Below are 15,840 nucleotides of genomic sequence, written 5' to 3'. Positions count from 1 at the left end.
GGGGAAAGACCAGGGTCATGAGGGAAATGTTTGATGTAATTTAGTATCAGCTGCACCCAGCCACACGCCAACATGGCAATTTCTAATAAACCAATTTACTTTTTCTGAGATGTGGTTAGAGACTTTTGATTTGAATAAGGGAGAAGTTGTTGGAGCCCTGACACTCTACAGTTAGAATTTTGCGTGGCAGAAACTTTGGTCACCTAGAAACTATCTTTGAAAACATTTATGGATTGCAAGCTGCTCCCCCTCCCTTTCTGTTGAAAACTCTAAAAAGACCACAGAAATATTTTATGAGTTGATATTGAGTGCCCTGCAACTCTTCACAAGGCACACCTGGGGACTGATACTTAAATAGACATTGTGAGGAGGTACATTTTTTGGGAACAAATGATGAATTCCTGGAGTGTTGAGTGTTGACATTTGAACTTTCCTGGATTCCTTGTATTCTTTTTGGATTTCTGGATTACTTGCCTTGCTCCCTTGCTTCCTGGACTCCTTGACTTGCCCTGCTGGATTTCTTGCTTTGCAGCCATGGTGCTCACAGCATTGGGCTGCACTATTTGCAGCGAGAGGCTGCTTGAGGTATGTGTGTGTGCATACGTGTGATCACTTTGCTCTGAGATTTGCCAGAAATATGGGAACATTTGGGGAAATTTGGAACAATAATGGGGCAGTCTGAACTGCCAGCTGCCTGTGTGATCTCTGTACCATGCTCCAGGTCATCGCATCAGTATATGTACATGGGTGGGATTCAACTGGTGTTATTACCGGTTCGAAAAGAGTGCATTTGCACTAAATAATTAAGTCTTATGAGCCTAAGAAACTACTTCACGATCAGATACCGACTTTTATCATTAAATGTTCCTTAGTATTTAGATCTGGTCTCAGAATGATAATGTAGCACTTGGGGAAGAAGATGCAGGCCAGCAGCCCAGCACCAGAAGCCAAGATGGAGAAGACCTGCATGGCCACCATGTATTTCCCTTTGGTGCTCAAGTAGGTGGGCAGGAAGGAGATCCAGACACTGCAGAAGACCAACATGCTGAAGGTGATCAATTTGGCTTCATTGAACACACCAGGAAGGTTCCTGGCCAGAAAAGCCACCATGAAGCAAATAGCAGCAAGGAAACCCATGTAGCTGAGAACAATATAAAACATGGTGACAGAGCCTTCATTACATTGAAGGATGATCACTCCTGGTTGGGAGTGCAGGTCAGAATCAGGAAATGGAGGAGAAACCCCCAGCCAGATTGCACAAATTACAATTTTTCCAGCACAACCAGAAAGGATGATGGAGTTGGCCAAGCTCTTCCCCAACCATCTCCTCACCCTGTTCCCCGGTTTCGTGGCCAGGAAGGCCAGTACTACTGTGATTGTTTTGGCTAAAACACAAGACACAGCTACTGAGAAGACGATGCTGAACACTGTTTGTCGGAAAAGGCAGGTGGCTTTCCTTGGTCGGCCAATGAAGAAAAAGGAGGACAAGAAGCAAAGAAAGAGGGAGACCAAGAGGATGTAGGAGAGGTCACGGTTGTTGGCTTTGACAATGGGAGTTTCTATGTATTTAAGGAATATGACTAAAACAAAGCCTGTTGTTAGAAACAAGAGTACAGCAAAGAAGACCAGGATGATGCCCAGATGTTCTTCATAGGACAGGAAGGTTATTCTTTTGGGGATACATTGGACTTTGTCACCAGTTGGATATTTATCGTCTGGGCACTTGGTGCATTTTTCAGTATCTGAGAAGAGAGTAAGCAATATTATTTTTATAGTTTCTCATTTCACCTTATAAGAAAGACCTTCTTTGGATGACAGCTGATACTGAGAGACAGGAAAGCCATAGTAATTGGTAAACTGAAATATATAGACATATATTATCTTATAAACAATAAATAAATAAAACCCAAAATAATTGATGCCACAATCACCCTTCCTTGAGGCAATCTACATTGTTGTAATCTGGCATTGACCTCACTTCATCCCAATGTCTGGAAGAACAACCTCCAGAGCTTTAGGAGGGTGGGCGGCCTGTTGGGTTTCAATGGGGAGGGTGTTCAATAGGGCAGGAGCGGCGACCAAAACAAACAAAAGGCAAGCTTTTGAGGATCCACATAGTGGCAATGTTTTCGTTTCTGGTTGTGCACCTAGTTTAGCTGCTCAAAAGGATAGCCACACATTCTGAGGGCTTCCTTCTTCTCTTCTTCTTTTTCTTCAGCGTTTGTCTCGCGCTCTGGCGAGGTCCGCTAATGTCCTTGAGTATTGCTTCCACGCCTCTCTGTCTGCCACGTATGTCGGGTCTGCCTTCGCGATCTCTAGGTCGGCCTTGATCGTGTCCATCCAGCGTTGCTTAGGTCTACCACGCGGTCTCGCTCCTCCGACAGTCACCTTCATTGCAGATTTGATGATGGATTCTTCCTTGGCGCGACTCACATGGCCGAACCATCGTAGCCGGGACTGCCTCATGACCGTGGGGATGGGCACGACGTTGAACCGTCTACGCACTTCTTCGTTCCTGACGCGATCGAGTAGGGTGAGGCCTACCGACCATCGGAGCATTCGCATCTCCATTGTCTGGAGTCTGCTTTCGACTTCTTTGGTCGTCGGCCAGCACTCTGCGCTGTATATGGCCACGGGGCGCACCACAGAGTTATAGATTTTCGCCTTCAGGCGCATCGGCATCTTCTTGTCACAGAGAACGCCCGTGACGGACTTCCATTTGCCCCACTCTGCGTTAATCCTGGCTGCCACCTCAGTTTGTAGTAGGCCTTCTTCCCCAAGAGTAGTTCCCAGGTACTTGAAGGTGGAGGCGCGTGGTAGCTCCTGCCCGTTCACGTGGATGGAGCCTGTCGTTTCGTTGTCAGTGGTCAGGTATTCGGACTTCTTTAGGTTCAACCGGAGCCCGAACTGCTCGAGGCGGTCGTGCCACTGTTGGACTAGGTGCTCGAGTTCAGCCTTGCACAGGTTGGCCAGGAACACATCATCGGCGTAGAGCAGCGTCCATGGGGCGGGCGTGTACAGGTCATGTGTAATTGTGTCCATCACCAGAATGAACAGCAGTGGTGAGAGAGCAGAGCCCTGGTGTACGCCGACGGTGATATTGAACTCCTCTGATATCCCAGCTGCCGCTTTTACACGGCTTTTGTGACATCTGTATAGGAGTTGGGCCCATTGTACGAGCAGCTCGGGCACGCCGTGATCTCGCAGTGCGTACCAGATGAGATCGTGCGGGACTCGATCGAAGGCCTTTTCCAAGTCCAAGAAGGCGGTGTGGAGCGGGATTTTCTTCTCTCTGTGAGCCTCCATCAGCATCCGCACACCGAAAATGGCGTCGGTGGTGCCGCAGTTCTTGATGAATCCGGCCTGGTTGACACTGATGTCGACGATGTCCCAAATGCGCTTATCGAGGACGCGTTCGAAGATCTTCATAGTGTGTGACAGTAACCTGACCGGTCTGTAGTTGGAGCAGTCCGCTGGGCTGCCCTTTCCCTTCCAGATCGGAACAGTGGTGCTGCGGTACCAGTCGTGTGGCACTTTTCCCGTGGAGACGATGTTGTTGAACAGCTCGCACAGCCACAATGCCGAGCCCGGTAGTGCCTTTTTCCAGAAGTCGGCAGGGATGTCGTCTGGTCCTGTTGCCTTACTGGCGTGAATGCCTGAGACTGGGCCTTCGACGGGGTCACCTCGCGGGGTTCGTGGGTGTGGGAACTCCTCGGTGGAGATCTTCTCGAAGTATTGCCGCCACCTCTCGGCAGCGTCTCTGGGGTTGACGATCAAATTTCCCCTTTCGTCGTTGATTCCATGAAACTGGTCAATGTCCAGGGTCTTCCTGTGTCTGCTTTTGGCTAGGCAGTAGATCTCATTCTCGCCTTCTCGCGTGTTCAGCTTCTCGTAGATGTCGTCCTAGTGGGAGCTTCTGGCTGTCGCTACTGCTCTCTTGGCTGCCTTTTTGGCCGCCTTGTACTCGCAGAGCTTCTCGCTGGTCTTGTCCTGAAGAAAGGCCTTGTAGAGCCGTTTCTTCAGGTGCACGGCATCTTGTACTTCCGGTGTCAAGAGCCATGTATCTCGTTCGATGCGTCTCCGTCCTGGCTTGGTACAACCAAGCTGTTGGTAGCCGGCAGTGTGAACAGTGCTCTTCAGCATGGACCACGCTTCCTGTGGCCCGTCGACCATCTGCAGGAACTGCTCCAGTTTGATGAGGGGTCCCGCCAACTTCTTCTGGTTCCACCACTTGATTCGTGGCTGGTCTGCATTCTTTTTATCAATCTTGGTCTTGGGCTTGCTGATCCTGATCTTCGCCATCAGTGGCCTGTGCTGACTGCTCGATTCGCACGGGTACACCTTGGCGTTGAGCACGTTTTTAGCGGCTCTTTGTCGTGCGATGATGTAGTCGATCTGTGTATGGTGGCTCCCATTTCTGCTATGGTAGGTGAGGAGTTGGGGTTCTCGCCTAATGAAGCAGGTGTTCGTGATGGTCATATCATGGGAGTCGGCAAAGTCCAGGATCCTCTGGCCATTCTCATTCATATCGCCTGTGCCGTGCCCACCGTGGCACTGGTGTCCGTTTTTGTCCCGCCCTACGTGACCATTCAGGTCGCCAGAGATGATGATGTCGTCTTCGTATGGGATCTGCCTGAGTTGGATGTTGAGCAGTTCCCAGAAGGTATCCTTCTCCTCCTCGTGACATCCGGTCTGAGGGGCGTAGGCGGACAAGATGTGTAGGCGCTGCCTCTCGGTCGCTACGACGATTATCATCAGTCGTTCTGTGAGGCGCTTAACTTCTGCAACGGAGCTTTGCCAGCTGGGACTGACAACCACAGCTACACCGCCGCGATTTTCCTTACAGCTGGTGTATATGATCTTATAGCCGTCTATAGTCGTAGCCTTGTTGCCCTTCCAGCGAGTTTCCTGGATGCAGCAGATGTCCAGCTTCCGGTCCCGCATGGCCCTGAGGATCTCGGTCGAGCGTCCAGTCAGGGAATCCACGTTCCAGGTGGCCACCTTGAGTGTTTCGTTGATTTTTGACGCAGGCCAATGGTCTCCTGCGCCCGTCGGTTCCCCCGAACGCGGTAGCATTGGGCGTGTGTTCTGTAGTGGACGTTTCCACCATGTTTCTGTCATTCTGAGGGCTTCCTTCATGTCCTTTAATTCTTTTTCTTTTCCCTCTTTGCTGGTAGGTAAACCTTCAGCCTGGGGGTGTAGGATTCTGATAACTCCCATGCTGTGCTCCAGTGAGTGGTGAGAATCAAAATCTAAATATTGATCACTGTATGTGGGTTTTTTGTAAACTTCAATATTAAGTCTTTTGTTTGCTCTTGGTCATTGAACCCAAACACTCTTCCTACTCTCCCAAGTAGATCTTTCTCTTATGATCTTAATAAATATTGACTGACTGATATATCTTTTGGCCTGTAAGATAAAATTGGTTTGGATGAGCAAAACACATTGACCTGAAACCATTCCTCAAGTTTCAAAGGATTTAGATGGTAAACATGGAAATAAACTTTCAAGCTGACAAGTAGAAAAGATGCTTCCTTTAGCACAATTCATCTTGCCTATTCCACTATGTTCTTCCATCCCTTCCTGCCTTATTCTTCAAGATCTTATTCCTCCCATTATGGAATAAATTGGACATGAGGAAAACAGCAATGAAGAATAAAATAGTCAAGTTTACCCATATCGTTTAACATGAACTTTGATGAAATGCTCTCACTGAATCCAACGCCTTTTCCTCTGGTATAACATACCTTCCTGTGTGGAGATGGTTCCCTCCGGACAAGGAATACAATCATAGCAGCAAATTGGTTCTTCTTTCCGAGCCCGTTTCACAAATCCAGGGTGACAATTGTCCACACATTTGGACTGAGGCAGAGACTAAGCAGAAAAACAAAATTCATTCCAAAATATCTGTCAAATTTTTATTTATTAGATTGATTGAAATAAAATGAAACGCTGCTTAAGAAAGAAACTTCTGAGTAATACAGGTGAAACTCGAAAAATTAGAATATCGTGCAAAAGTTCATTTATTTCAGGAATGCAATGTAAAAGGTGAACCTAATATTTGAGATAGACTCATTACATGCAAAGCAAGATAGTTCAAGCCGTGATGTGTCCTAATTGTGATGATTGTGTCTTACAGCTCATGAAAACCCCCAAATCTACAATCTCAGAAAATTAGAATATTACATGCAATCAATAAAACAAGGATTTTACATAGAACAATATCGGACCTCTGAAAAGTATAAGCATGCATATGTACTGAGTGCTTGGTTTGGGCCCCTTTTGCATCGATTACTGCCTCAATGCGGCATGACATGAAAGCTGTCAGCCTGTGGCACTGCTGAGGTATTATGGAACACCAGGATGCTTCAATAGCGGCCTTCAGCTCTTCTGCATTATTCGGTCTCATGTCTCTCATCTTTCTCTTGGCAATGCCCCATAGATTCTCTATGGGGTTCAGGTCAGGGGAGTTTGCTGGCCAATCAAGCACAATAATCCCACGGTCATTGAACCAGGTTTTGGTGCTTTTGGCAGTGTGAACAGGTGCCAAGTCCTGCGGGAAATGAAATCAGCATCCCAATAAAGCTCATCTGCAGAAGGAAGCATGAAGTGCTCCAAAATCTCCTGGTAGATGGCTGCGTTGACCCTGGACTTAATGAAGCACAGTGGACCAACACCAGCAGAGGACATGGCTCCCCAAATCAACACAGACTGTGGAAATTTCACACTGGACTTCAAGCATCTTGCAGTGTGTGCCTCTCCATTCTTCCTCCAGACTCTGGGTCCTTGGTTTCCAAATGAGATGCAAAAGTTGTTCTCATCAGCAAAGAGGACTTTGGCACTGAGCAACAGACCAGTTCTGTTTTTCTTTAGCCCAGATAAGATGTTTCTAACGTTGTTTGTTATTCATTGAAGCCCATGTCCAGGATCCGTCTGTGTGTGGTCGCTCTTGATGCACTGACTTCACCCTCAGTCCACTTCCTGTGAAAGTCCCCAACATTTTTGAATGGCCTTTTCCTGACCATCCTCTCCAGGCTGCGGTCATCCCTGATGCTTGTGCACCTTTTTTTCCCCACACTTTTCCCTTCCACATAACTTTCTATTAATGTGCTTTGATACAGCACTTTGGGAACATCCAAGTTCGTTTGCAATTACGTTTTGAGGCTTTCCCTCCTTATGGAGGGTGTCAATGATGGTTTTCTGCACAACTGTCAGGTCAGCAGTTTTTCCCATGATAGTGATTCCTACTGAACCAGACTAAGAGAACATTTAAAGGCCCAGGAACCCTGTGCAGGTGTTATGGCTTAATTAGTTGATTAGAGTGGGACACTTTGAGCCTAGAATATTGAACCTTTTCACAATATTCTAATTTTCTGAGATTGTGGATTTGGGGTTTTCAAGAGTTGTAAGCCATAATCATCTCAATTATGACACATCACAGCTTGAACTATCTTGCTTTGCATGTAATGAGTCTATCTCATAGGTTCACCTTTTATGTTGCATTCCTGAAATAAATGAACTTTTGCATGATATTCTAATTTTTCAAGTTTCACCTGCAGATCAGGAAAACATAAAATATTGCAAAGCCACTCCCCTTTGAAAATAATCCAAATCCTTGTTCCAGTTAAGATATAAAGAAAAATTCCTCACATACTAGGGCTGTCAATTTCAAATGAGGTATTATTTAGTTATATCTGTACATTTTTATTTTCAATTCATATAGCTGCCATGCTATTGAAATAAGACTAAACAGACTAAACTGCGAGAAATGTTATGTACAAAGTAAGTGAGATTTTTAGTTTTCATGTCATTCGAATAAACCCGACTTCCATTGCTAATAACAATAGTTTTGTTGCAAAACGGATATGTCCCCAAGTAAGTCATATTCTCTACTGTCTCATTGTGGGTCCAGCAGATACCCGCCACCTCTTGGATTCGGCTTCCAAGGTGCAAGGTATTTATGTTACTTGTAGTCCAACTGTTAGACCACACCCCTGAACAACCATAGCATTGATCCCTTATACCAGTCACCTTCAGCCAGAGGTACTGCAACCATTGGAAGCCTTGATGTTTTGTGAGTTGGCATGTGCATACATATCCAACAATCAGTTTTATTATGAAGGTTTGCTAGCTTCCCCATGTCCTGGATCAACGTGTTTCTTTTCCATTCCCCAAATCCATCCCCTTGCCCCTTTGACTGATGATAAGGATGCATACAGTGAGCAGGAACCCAAACAACTGTCCCCTCATCTTCAACAGCAGCGTATCCTCGGCCCCAAGTTATCAGCGGGACAGGTCCTCTCCACGTTGGATCTGGTAGTCTCCTATACCGAACTTTCGGTCTTGGCGTACCTGCAGAAGGGAGGAAGCAAAATGCCTACTGGCTGCCGTAGCAGCAGGAGATCCTGTCATGTTTAAAAATTTAAAGTGTATAAGGTAATATTAAGAATGTTTTGTATGTAAGGCAAGCCATATCCATCCACTTCCCCGTTTTTGTTTTTATGTGAAGGAGTGCTTGTTTGAGCATCTGATGAGTTCGTTCCACAATGGCCTGACCAGTGGAATTGTAGGGAATGCCAAATTTATGTATAATTGACCATCGATGACAAAATTCCGCAAAGGCGGTGCTAATGTAAGCAGGGCCATTGTTGGTTTTGATCTCCATTGGTGGCCCCACATGTGTGAAGGTACGGAGACAATGGTTGACTACATGTTTTGTAGCCTCTCCTCGTTGAGGTGTTGCCATAATAAATCCTGAATAGGTATCAACGGTGACATGCAGATGGTGCCATGGTTTGAAAGGAGGGTGTTGTGTGACATCCATCTGCCATAGCTGACAAGCAGATGTCCCCGAGGATTTACTCCTTGAGGAAGAGCAGTGGATTGAGCACTGCAACTAGGACATTGCTGGATAATAGCTGCAGCTTCTGCAGCAGTGAGCCCGAATTGTTTACAAAGAGCTTTGGTATTTTGATGAAAATAGCTATGTGAGTCCCACGGAGTAACAGGAGAAAGCGAGAGACAGGACATGGCCGAGGCCGCTGTGTCAGCCACGTCATTCCCTTCCTGCAGCTCCCGGTAAGTGGCTGGTGGCTGCGAATGTGTGCGATATGCAAAGAATGAGTGCGAGAATGAAGACAGCTTTGCAGGGCTAGAAACAAACTCATAAGATTAGCATCAACAGATGGAGAAAGATAAGCAAATTCAATGTTAAGTATCAATTGATAAACGTAAAGAGAATCCACAATAAGATTTAGCGGTTCTTGTGCAAATTCCTGTAAGGCCAAAATAGCAGCAGCTAATTCAGCCCTTTGTGCTGATTGCTGAGGAGGGGTAATCTTTGTTTTCCATACCCCTTCCTGTCTCCATGCACAAGCGCCGTAGGTCTTACCACCGTCTGCATAAACGGTCACTCCCTCAATTGGCTGCTTAGCAATAACTGAATTAAAATTTACAGATACGTTTCGAAGCAACTGGAAATGAGGGTCACTGGGGGTGTGGCAAGAAATCTTCCCTGGCCAATTTTCAAGAGCAATTTGCAATTCAATGGATTGACTATACCAAGTTTCTCACAAAGTGAGGGAGATAGGTAAACATAACTGAACTAGATCTATGCCATATAAATGCATAGTGCAATTCCGGCCTTTGATGATTAACTCACTATAAAGCATAGCCATAGTAGAAATTGTTTTTCTGGGAGTATTCTGCAAATGCAACCATTCAATGATATAAACCTGTGCCTCATGTAATTGAAATAAAGCTGCAGTAGGCAAGGCTGGAGTTTGTAAAATTGCCAAAGCAAATGGAGTATCAGGAATGCATCGATCAACCCAACGCTGCGTTAAAGCCGCATTTACATGTGTCAGTACCTTCCTTTGTTCTGCTGATAAGGTTATAGCAGAATCCGGTCTCACAGAGCCCTTTAGGGTCAAGAAAAAGGGCTGGAGTACCACTGTAGTTAACCCCAGGTAGGCTCTAACCCAGTTAATTGTTCCTAGTATTTGTTGTAATTTTACTAGAGAAATCTTTTCCTCAATTTTGATTTCCGGAATGACCGGATGAGCATAGGTTGCAAGGACCTTATGCCCTAAGTAGGCATATGGCGTTTTTTCTGGGGCAATATGAAGTCCAAATTGTAATAATACCTCTTTAAGGCAATGTAACGCTGCCTTAACTGTTCCCGGTGGGCCGGGAGCTGCAATTAAAATATCATCCATGTAATGGTAAACCTTCCACCCAGGATGAGAGGTTCTGAATGGAGCCAGAGCCATTCGAACATATGACTGGCACATCGTTGGACTGTTTAGCATTCCCTGTGGCAAAACCTTCCATTGGTAACGAAAGGTAGGTGCATTGTTATTCAACTCAGGTACGGTAAAGGCAAATAATTGCTTGTCATCTGCATGCAAAGGGATAGAAAAGAAGCAATCCCGTAAATCTACTACAACTAGATCCCAATTGCGTGGGATCAGGTTAGGGTTAGGCAAACCACATTGTAACACTCCCATTGGTTGAAGGATGGAGTTAATGGCTCTTAGATCATGTAAAAATCTCCATTTTCCATTTTTCTTTTTGATAACAAATACCGGAGTGTTATATGGACTAGAAGTTGGCTCAATGTGTTCTAATTGTAGCTGCTCAGCTACCAATTGATGTAAAGCTATAAGCTTTTCTTTTGGAAGTGGCCATTGGTCAATCCAGACTGGCTGAGAGGTTAATAATTGTAATTTTTCCATTATCCAATAACAATTTTTGTGCGAAATTGTGACAGTAAATCTCTACCCCACAAGTTTATGTGCAGGGGCAACACAAGAGGTTGAATCCTTGCAGTCTCACCAGTTTCTCTATGCAATGCCTTCAACCAATGTACACTACTTCTTGCAAACTGCATACCACCCACTCCATGAACAGCCGGAGAGTCCTCAAGTGCCCATTCATTTGGCCATTCCTTTTGGCGTATCACAGAGACATCTGCTCCAGAATCTATAAGGCCAGAAAATGATTTTTCTTGAATTTCAATTGTCATTTTTGGTTGGTCTGTAGTCAAATTTTTTGTCAGCGCTAGCAATTCTGCAGCAACTGGAGAACTGGCCATTTCAGTGGACCCAAAACCGCCAGTTCGTGGGATCCCAATTAAAGGATTTATAGGAATGTATGGAAGCAATAATAACTGGGCAATAGAGTCACCGGCCATTAATGATGTAGGAGTATCAGTGTACAATTGTACCTTAATAACCCCTCTATAATCTTGATCAATAACTCCTGGAATAAAAAAAAAAACCTTTTTCTGATGCAGAAGACCTGGGAAGTACCAATCCCACTGTTTTTTCTGGCAGTGGCCCATGCAAATGAGTGTCCTCAATGTACACTTGATTAGGAAAGGTCAAATTAATCGAGTTCAACATTTTTAAACCCAAACCTGCACTCCCATTAATTGCAGGCGATGCTTTTGTGACAGCCTTGGGAGCGGGGCTAGCTGCATGCCCCAAATTTAGTTTCCTGCATTTTGGTTCTGATCAGAGCGACATTGATTTGCCCAATGAAACCCTTTTTTGCATTTTGGACAGACCGATTTCAGGCGGACGTCCTTAATTTTGTTTTTGTTAAATGCCATTCCCCCCCCCAGGGGCACGGCACTGGGCGTTAAAATGGCCAGGCTTCCCACAATTAAAACAATTCCCTGTAGGTTTCATCCCTTTTTGTAATGCCATAGCCAAAGTCTCCATGTTGTAAGCCTGAGAACCCACCACTGCACATGCCTTTAACAGATCAGCCAGAGTAACCTCACCTCTAGCCACCAAAGGCTGTAAGATATGCTTGCAGTCAGCATTTGCATTTTCAACTGCCAATTTCAGCAAAAGTTCTTTTGCAGCTTCCTCATTAGAGATTTGCCTGGTAATAGCCAATTGTAGCTTTTCCACAAAATCGTTATAAGACTCAGATGCTGTTTGCTTAATTTGAGAAAAAGACCGTGCCGGGGTTCCCACATCCTGGATGCGGGACAACGCCCCAAGGACAGCTGCCATAACCACTGGAAATACGTGATCAGGCAAATTAGCAGCTTGATCAGCAGTGGATTCAAACAAGCCTGCCCCATAGATTTGGTCTGGCGTATACAGCCCCCCCGAATTCCTTCCCCTAGTGAAAGCTTCCCTTTGATATTCTGAATCAAAAACCACATACTGAGTAGAGCTCAATATCATTCTCATTAAATCTTTCCAGTCACTAGGAATCATGCGTGAGGTAGTCAAACTTGTCAGGAGCCCCTTTGTAAAAGGACTTTGAATACCATAATCTTTAACTGCTTTTTTAATTTCCCTAAGAACTGCTAAAGGAATCGGAACCCATTCAGTCTGCAGATTGCCTTGAGCATCCACTTGCCTATTGACTGGAAACAAATTCATCTGGGGAATCTCATCAGGCTCTAATTTCCCCTCATTGAAAGCCTGATGCATCATTGCTTGAACTTTTCCCATTTTTGGTTGGATTTTATCATCCACTGGAGTAGGCGCTGTTGGGGGTGAGGAAACATACTCCAGTTTTGGGGTTGGTGGTGCAACACAACTCCTTTATAAGGAGGAGGTTCTACTAAAGTTTTTAAAAGAGGTTGTTGCTGGGTCTCTAAAGCAGTCATAACAACCTTCCAATATATCAAATATATCAAAATTTCAGCTGTTGCCCGTGGCTCTTCATGAATTCCAATTCTCCTCCACGTGTCTAACTTTAAAGAGCCCTTCTCTGAATACCAGGGACATTGCCGCCAGATCTCTTGCAGCAGCTCTCTCACATTACCTTTTGAAAGAATTATTTGCTCCCCCCCCAGAGGGTTTAAAGATAAAGAAGTTTGTCCTGACTAACTTCAGCAGCTCACTAACATGCCGTTCCTGTGGCTGAGAGAGTTTCCCCCCCATGTTCCCTGAAAAAATCCTATTGTCCAGCAATAGTTAAGTACGTACTTTACCTATTCCAGGCGAGGAAACACGGAGGTCCGGACACGTACCACCTGCAGTGGATCACGTCGGGGTCACCACTTGTGGTGGTCTCCCATGGAAAGAATGAGACACAAGAGTGTGTACTCGGGATGGGAGTCTAGAGCAAATTCCAGTGCTCCCTTTTATTGAGAATTTTGTACATAGTAAGCATTCACATTGTGGATTACAATAATTAGATATAGTACACAGAATTGTTTACAGTTGTCTGAGCTGCTTAATTGTTTCTGGTGTTTGCTTTTAATTTCCTTGCTTTATCTCAGTGACCTTTAGGCAGACATGTATGTATAAGGTTTTAGACTAATCATTATCCAATACCCAAGTCAAGGTTTTCATTCCCACACATTACTGCCTAGTTTGTAGAACTACAGTGAGGATGAGTAGAGATGAAATCATGAGAACATGTCACTCAAAAAGAATAAGTCAGGCATCTTTTGTTGCAGCACATGGGACATGAGTAGAGCCCTGTGTGGGAAAGGTATATTTCTAAGGCCCAAGACAAGGTCCTTTCCATTGAAGAATTACAGTTTTGTTGTTAATTGCTAGTTGTGTCCAACTCCTTGAGCACCAAAGAACCATAGCATTCCAGAACCACCTGTCCTCTACTGTTTCCCAAAATTAGAACTACAAAATTAGAACACCAACCATACAGACAGAGAAAAGTTGCCAATATTTTCAATCACCTTGTTGAGCAACTTTAGCCGTGAAAGAGCATCTTGGTTGATAATAAGCCTCTGTCTTTCTCAAAACTCCCCAGTTGTTCTTTGATGGGATCCTCCTTGGGGAAAAACAACCAACTTATGATGTTCAGATCTGCTGCTAGATTTCCATTTTGAGTCCAAGTACAATTTTTCCCAAGAAAAATTAGTAAAACTCATTCTTCTCCAGAAAGGGATGGAACTAGAATTGAAACATCCAGGGATTTTGAAAGCAACTTGAAACATCCTAAAAGGATGAGCAATTTTAAAGCTGAGCCAGTGAACAAGAGATGTTCAATCCCTCCCCTTCATTATTTGCCTAAATAGCAATAGCACTTAGACTTATATACCACTTCACAGTACTTTACAGCCCTCTTTAAGTGGTTTATAGAATCAGCATATTGCCCCCAACATTCATCAATCTGGGTACCCATTTACCAACCTTGGAAGGATGCAAGGCTGAGTCAACCTTGATTTGGTCAAGATCAAACTCCTGGCACTGAGCAGTCAGTTAGCCAGCAATACTTGCACTCTAACCTTTGTGCCACCACAGCTAAATGCAAAGACTGAGCAGCCATCAGTCTGAAAAGCTTTAATTGGATTCCTGCAGTGAGGAGGTTGGGCTAAATGCTCGCAGGTTTGGTTGAAATTTATTAATGTAAAGTTCTATCATGTAATAACATTGGCACACATTTCTATGGTTTATCAGGGTATTTGGCATAAAACTTTTTAAGCAAATCAGGGGCCCTAATGTCTTTTTCATTAACCCATTCAGCTTGGGAAGGAGGAAAATGTTTCCACACTACAAGATATTGGATACGACCCCTCCATTTCCTAGAATCTAGAATTTCTTTAATCTCTGAAATGTTGTTCCCCCTCGATCAACAGGGGTACGGTGGATCAGACTGGGTCGGCCGCAAAGTACTGGTATGTTCTGGTTTCAACAAACTGACGTGGAAAACAGGATGAATACGACGAAGAGTCTTTGGTAAAGTCAGTTGAACAGTCACCGGATTTACAATCTTCTCAATGGGAAAAGGTCCCACGTACTTAGGACCCAACTTCTTCGACTTCTGAGTAGTCTGCAAATATCTGGTCGAGAGGAAAACTTTTATTGCCCACCTTATACATCATCTGTGGGGCTCGCTTTCGTCAGCAAATTTCTTATGAGATTGGTGTGCCTCGTCCAGAGCTTATAACGACCGCCAATTTTGTTGAAGCTAGATATCCAATCGCCCAACGATTGGATAGTGGGGTTTTCGAGGCAGTTCAGGTATGGGCACAAAATCTTGTCCCGTGGCTACTTTGAAAGGAGTAAATCCCGTACTACTGTGTACAGAATTATTATACGCCACCTCCGCAAAAGGCAGTAAATCCACCCAATTATCTTGCTGATAGTTTATATAACATCTGAGGTACTGTTCTAACACCCGTTTGTCCTCTCACAGGCCCCATTAGTTTGGGGATGATGGGCTGAGCTTAGGCTCTGGGTGGAGCCTATCAATTTCAAGAATTCTCTCCAAAAGTTCGAGGTAAATTGGACCCCCGATCAGAAACTACACGCTCAGGAGCGCCATGCAACCTGTAGACATGTATAATGAACATTCTGGCCAATGATTTCGCTTGAAGGAATCTTAGAGCAAGGGATGAAATGAGCTTGTTTGGAAAACAAATCAGTCACTACCCAAATGACAGTGTGTCCAACACTCGGTAGATCTACTATAAAGTCCATGGAAATTTCCTTCCAAGGTGCCGTTGGCCTGGCCACATTCTGCAACAAACCTGGTGGTTTACCAGGTGGCCTTTTTAAGCTGAAGCACAAACTGGACAGCTCACTTCACATAAGTCTCAATGTCCTTTTTTCAGCGAAGGCCACCAGAACTGTCGTTTCACCAAATGTAGAGTCTTCACGAACCCAAAATGACCAGCCGCTTTAGAATCATGAGTTTGTTGTAAAACTTGGCTTCTCAGGATTTGGGGTACATACAATTTTGCCCCTATCCAGGCTAGACCATCTCGAACGGTGCAATTATTCGCATTTGCTAGGAACCACTCATCTGTTTTCAAAGCCTCTTTAAATCGTTCCATCAGGTCAGTGGACAGATCCCTCTCCTGGTCTCTTTTTGTGCTCTGGTAATTACAGGAGCAGCCAA

General features: G+C 44.8%; 1 protein-coding gene across 1 annotated transcript in view; it reads right to left on the bottom strand.

Annotated features, from left to right (window-relative positions):
* Window positions 1-837: 837 nt before the first annotated feature.
* The window catches only part of LOC148128456 (vomeronasal type-2 receptor 26-like), a 27,433-nt gene continuing 12,430 nt past the window's right edge, over window positions 838-15,840 (bottom strand). The window contains exon 6 of the mRNA XM_087949076.1: window positions 838-1,742. Coding sequence (XP_087805202.1) covers window positions 838-1,742 — 905 coding nt within the window. The remainder of the gene's footprint in view (window positions 1,743-15,840) is intronic.

This window comes from Notechis scutatus, unplaced genomic scaffold (assembly GCF_049901735.1).
Source record: "Notechis scutatus isolate UNSWTSFEM ecotype Mainland unplaced genomic scaffold, rNotScu1.2 NSCUSCF66, whole genome shotgun sequence".
In the NCBI taxonomy this organism is placed as follows: domain Eukaryota; kingdom Metazoa; phylum Chordata; class Lepidosauria; order Squamata; family Elapidae; genus Notechis; species Notechis scutatus.
Note: the sequence above shows the minus strand (reverse complement) of the source record. Positions and strands in the feature narration are given on the sequence as shown.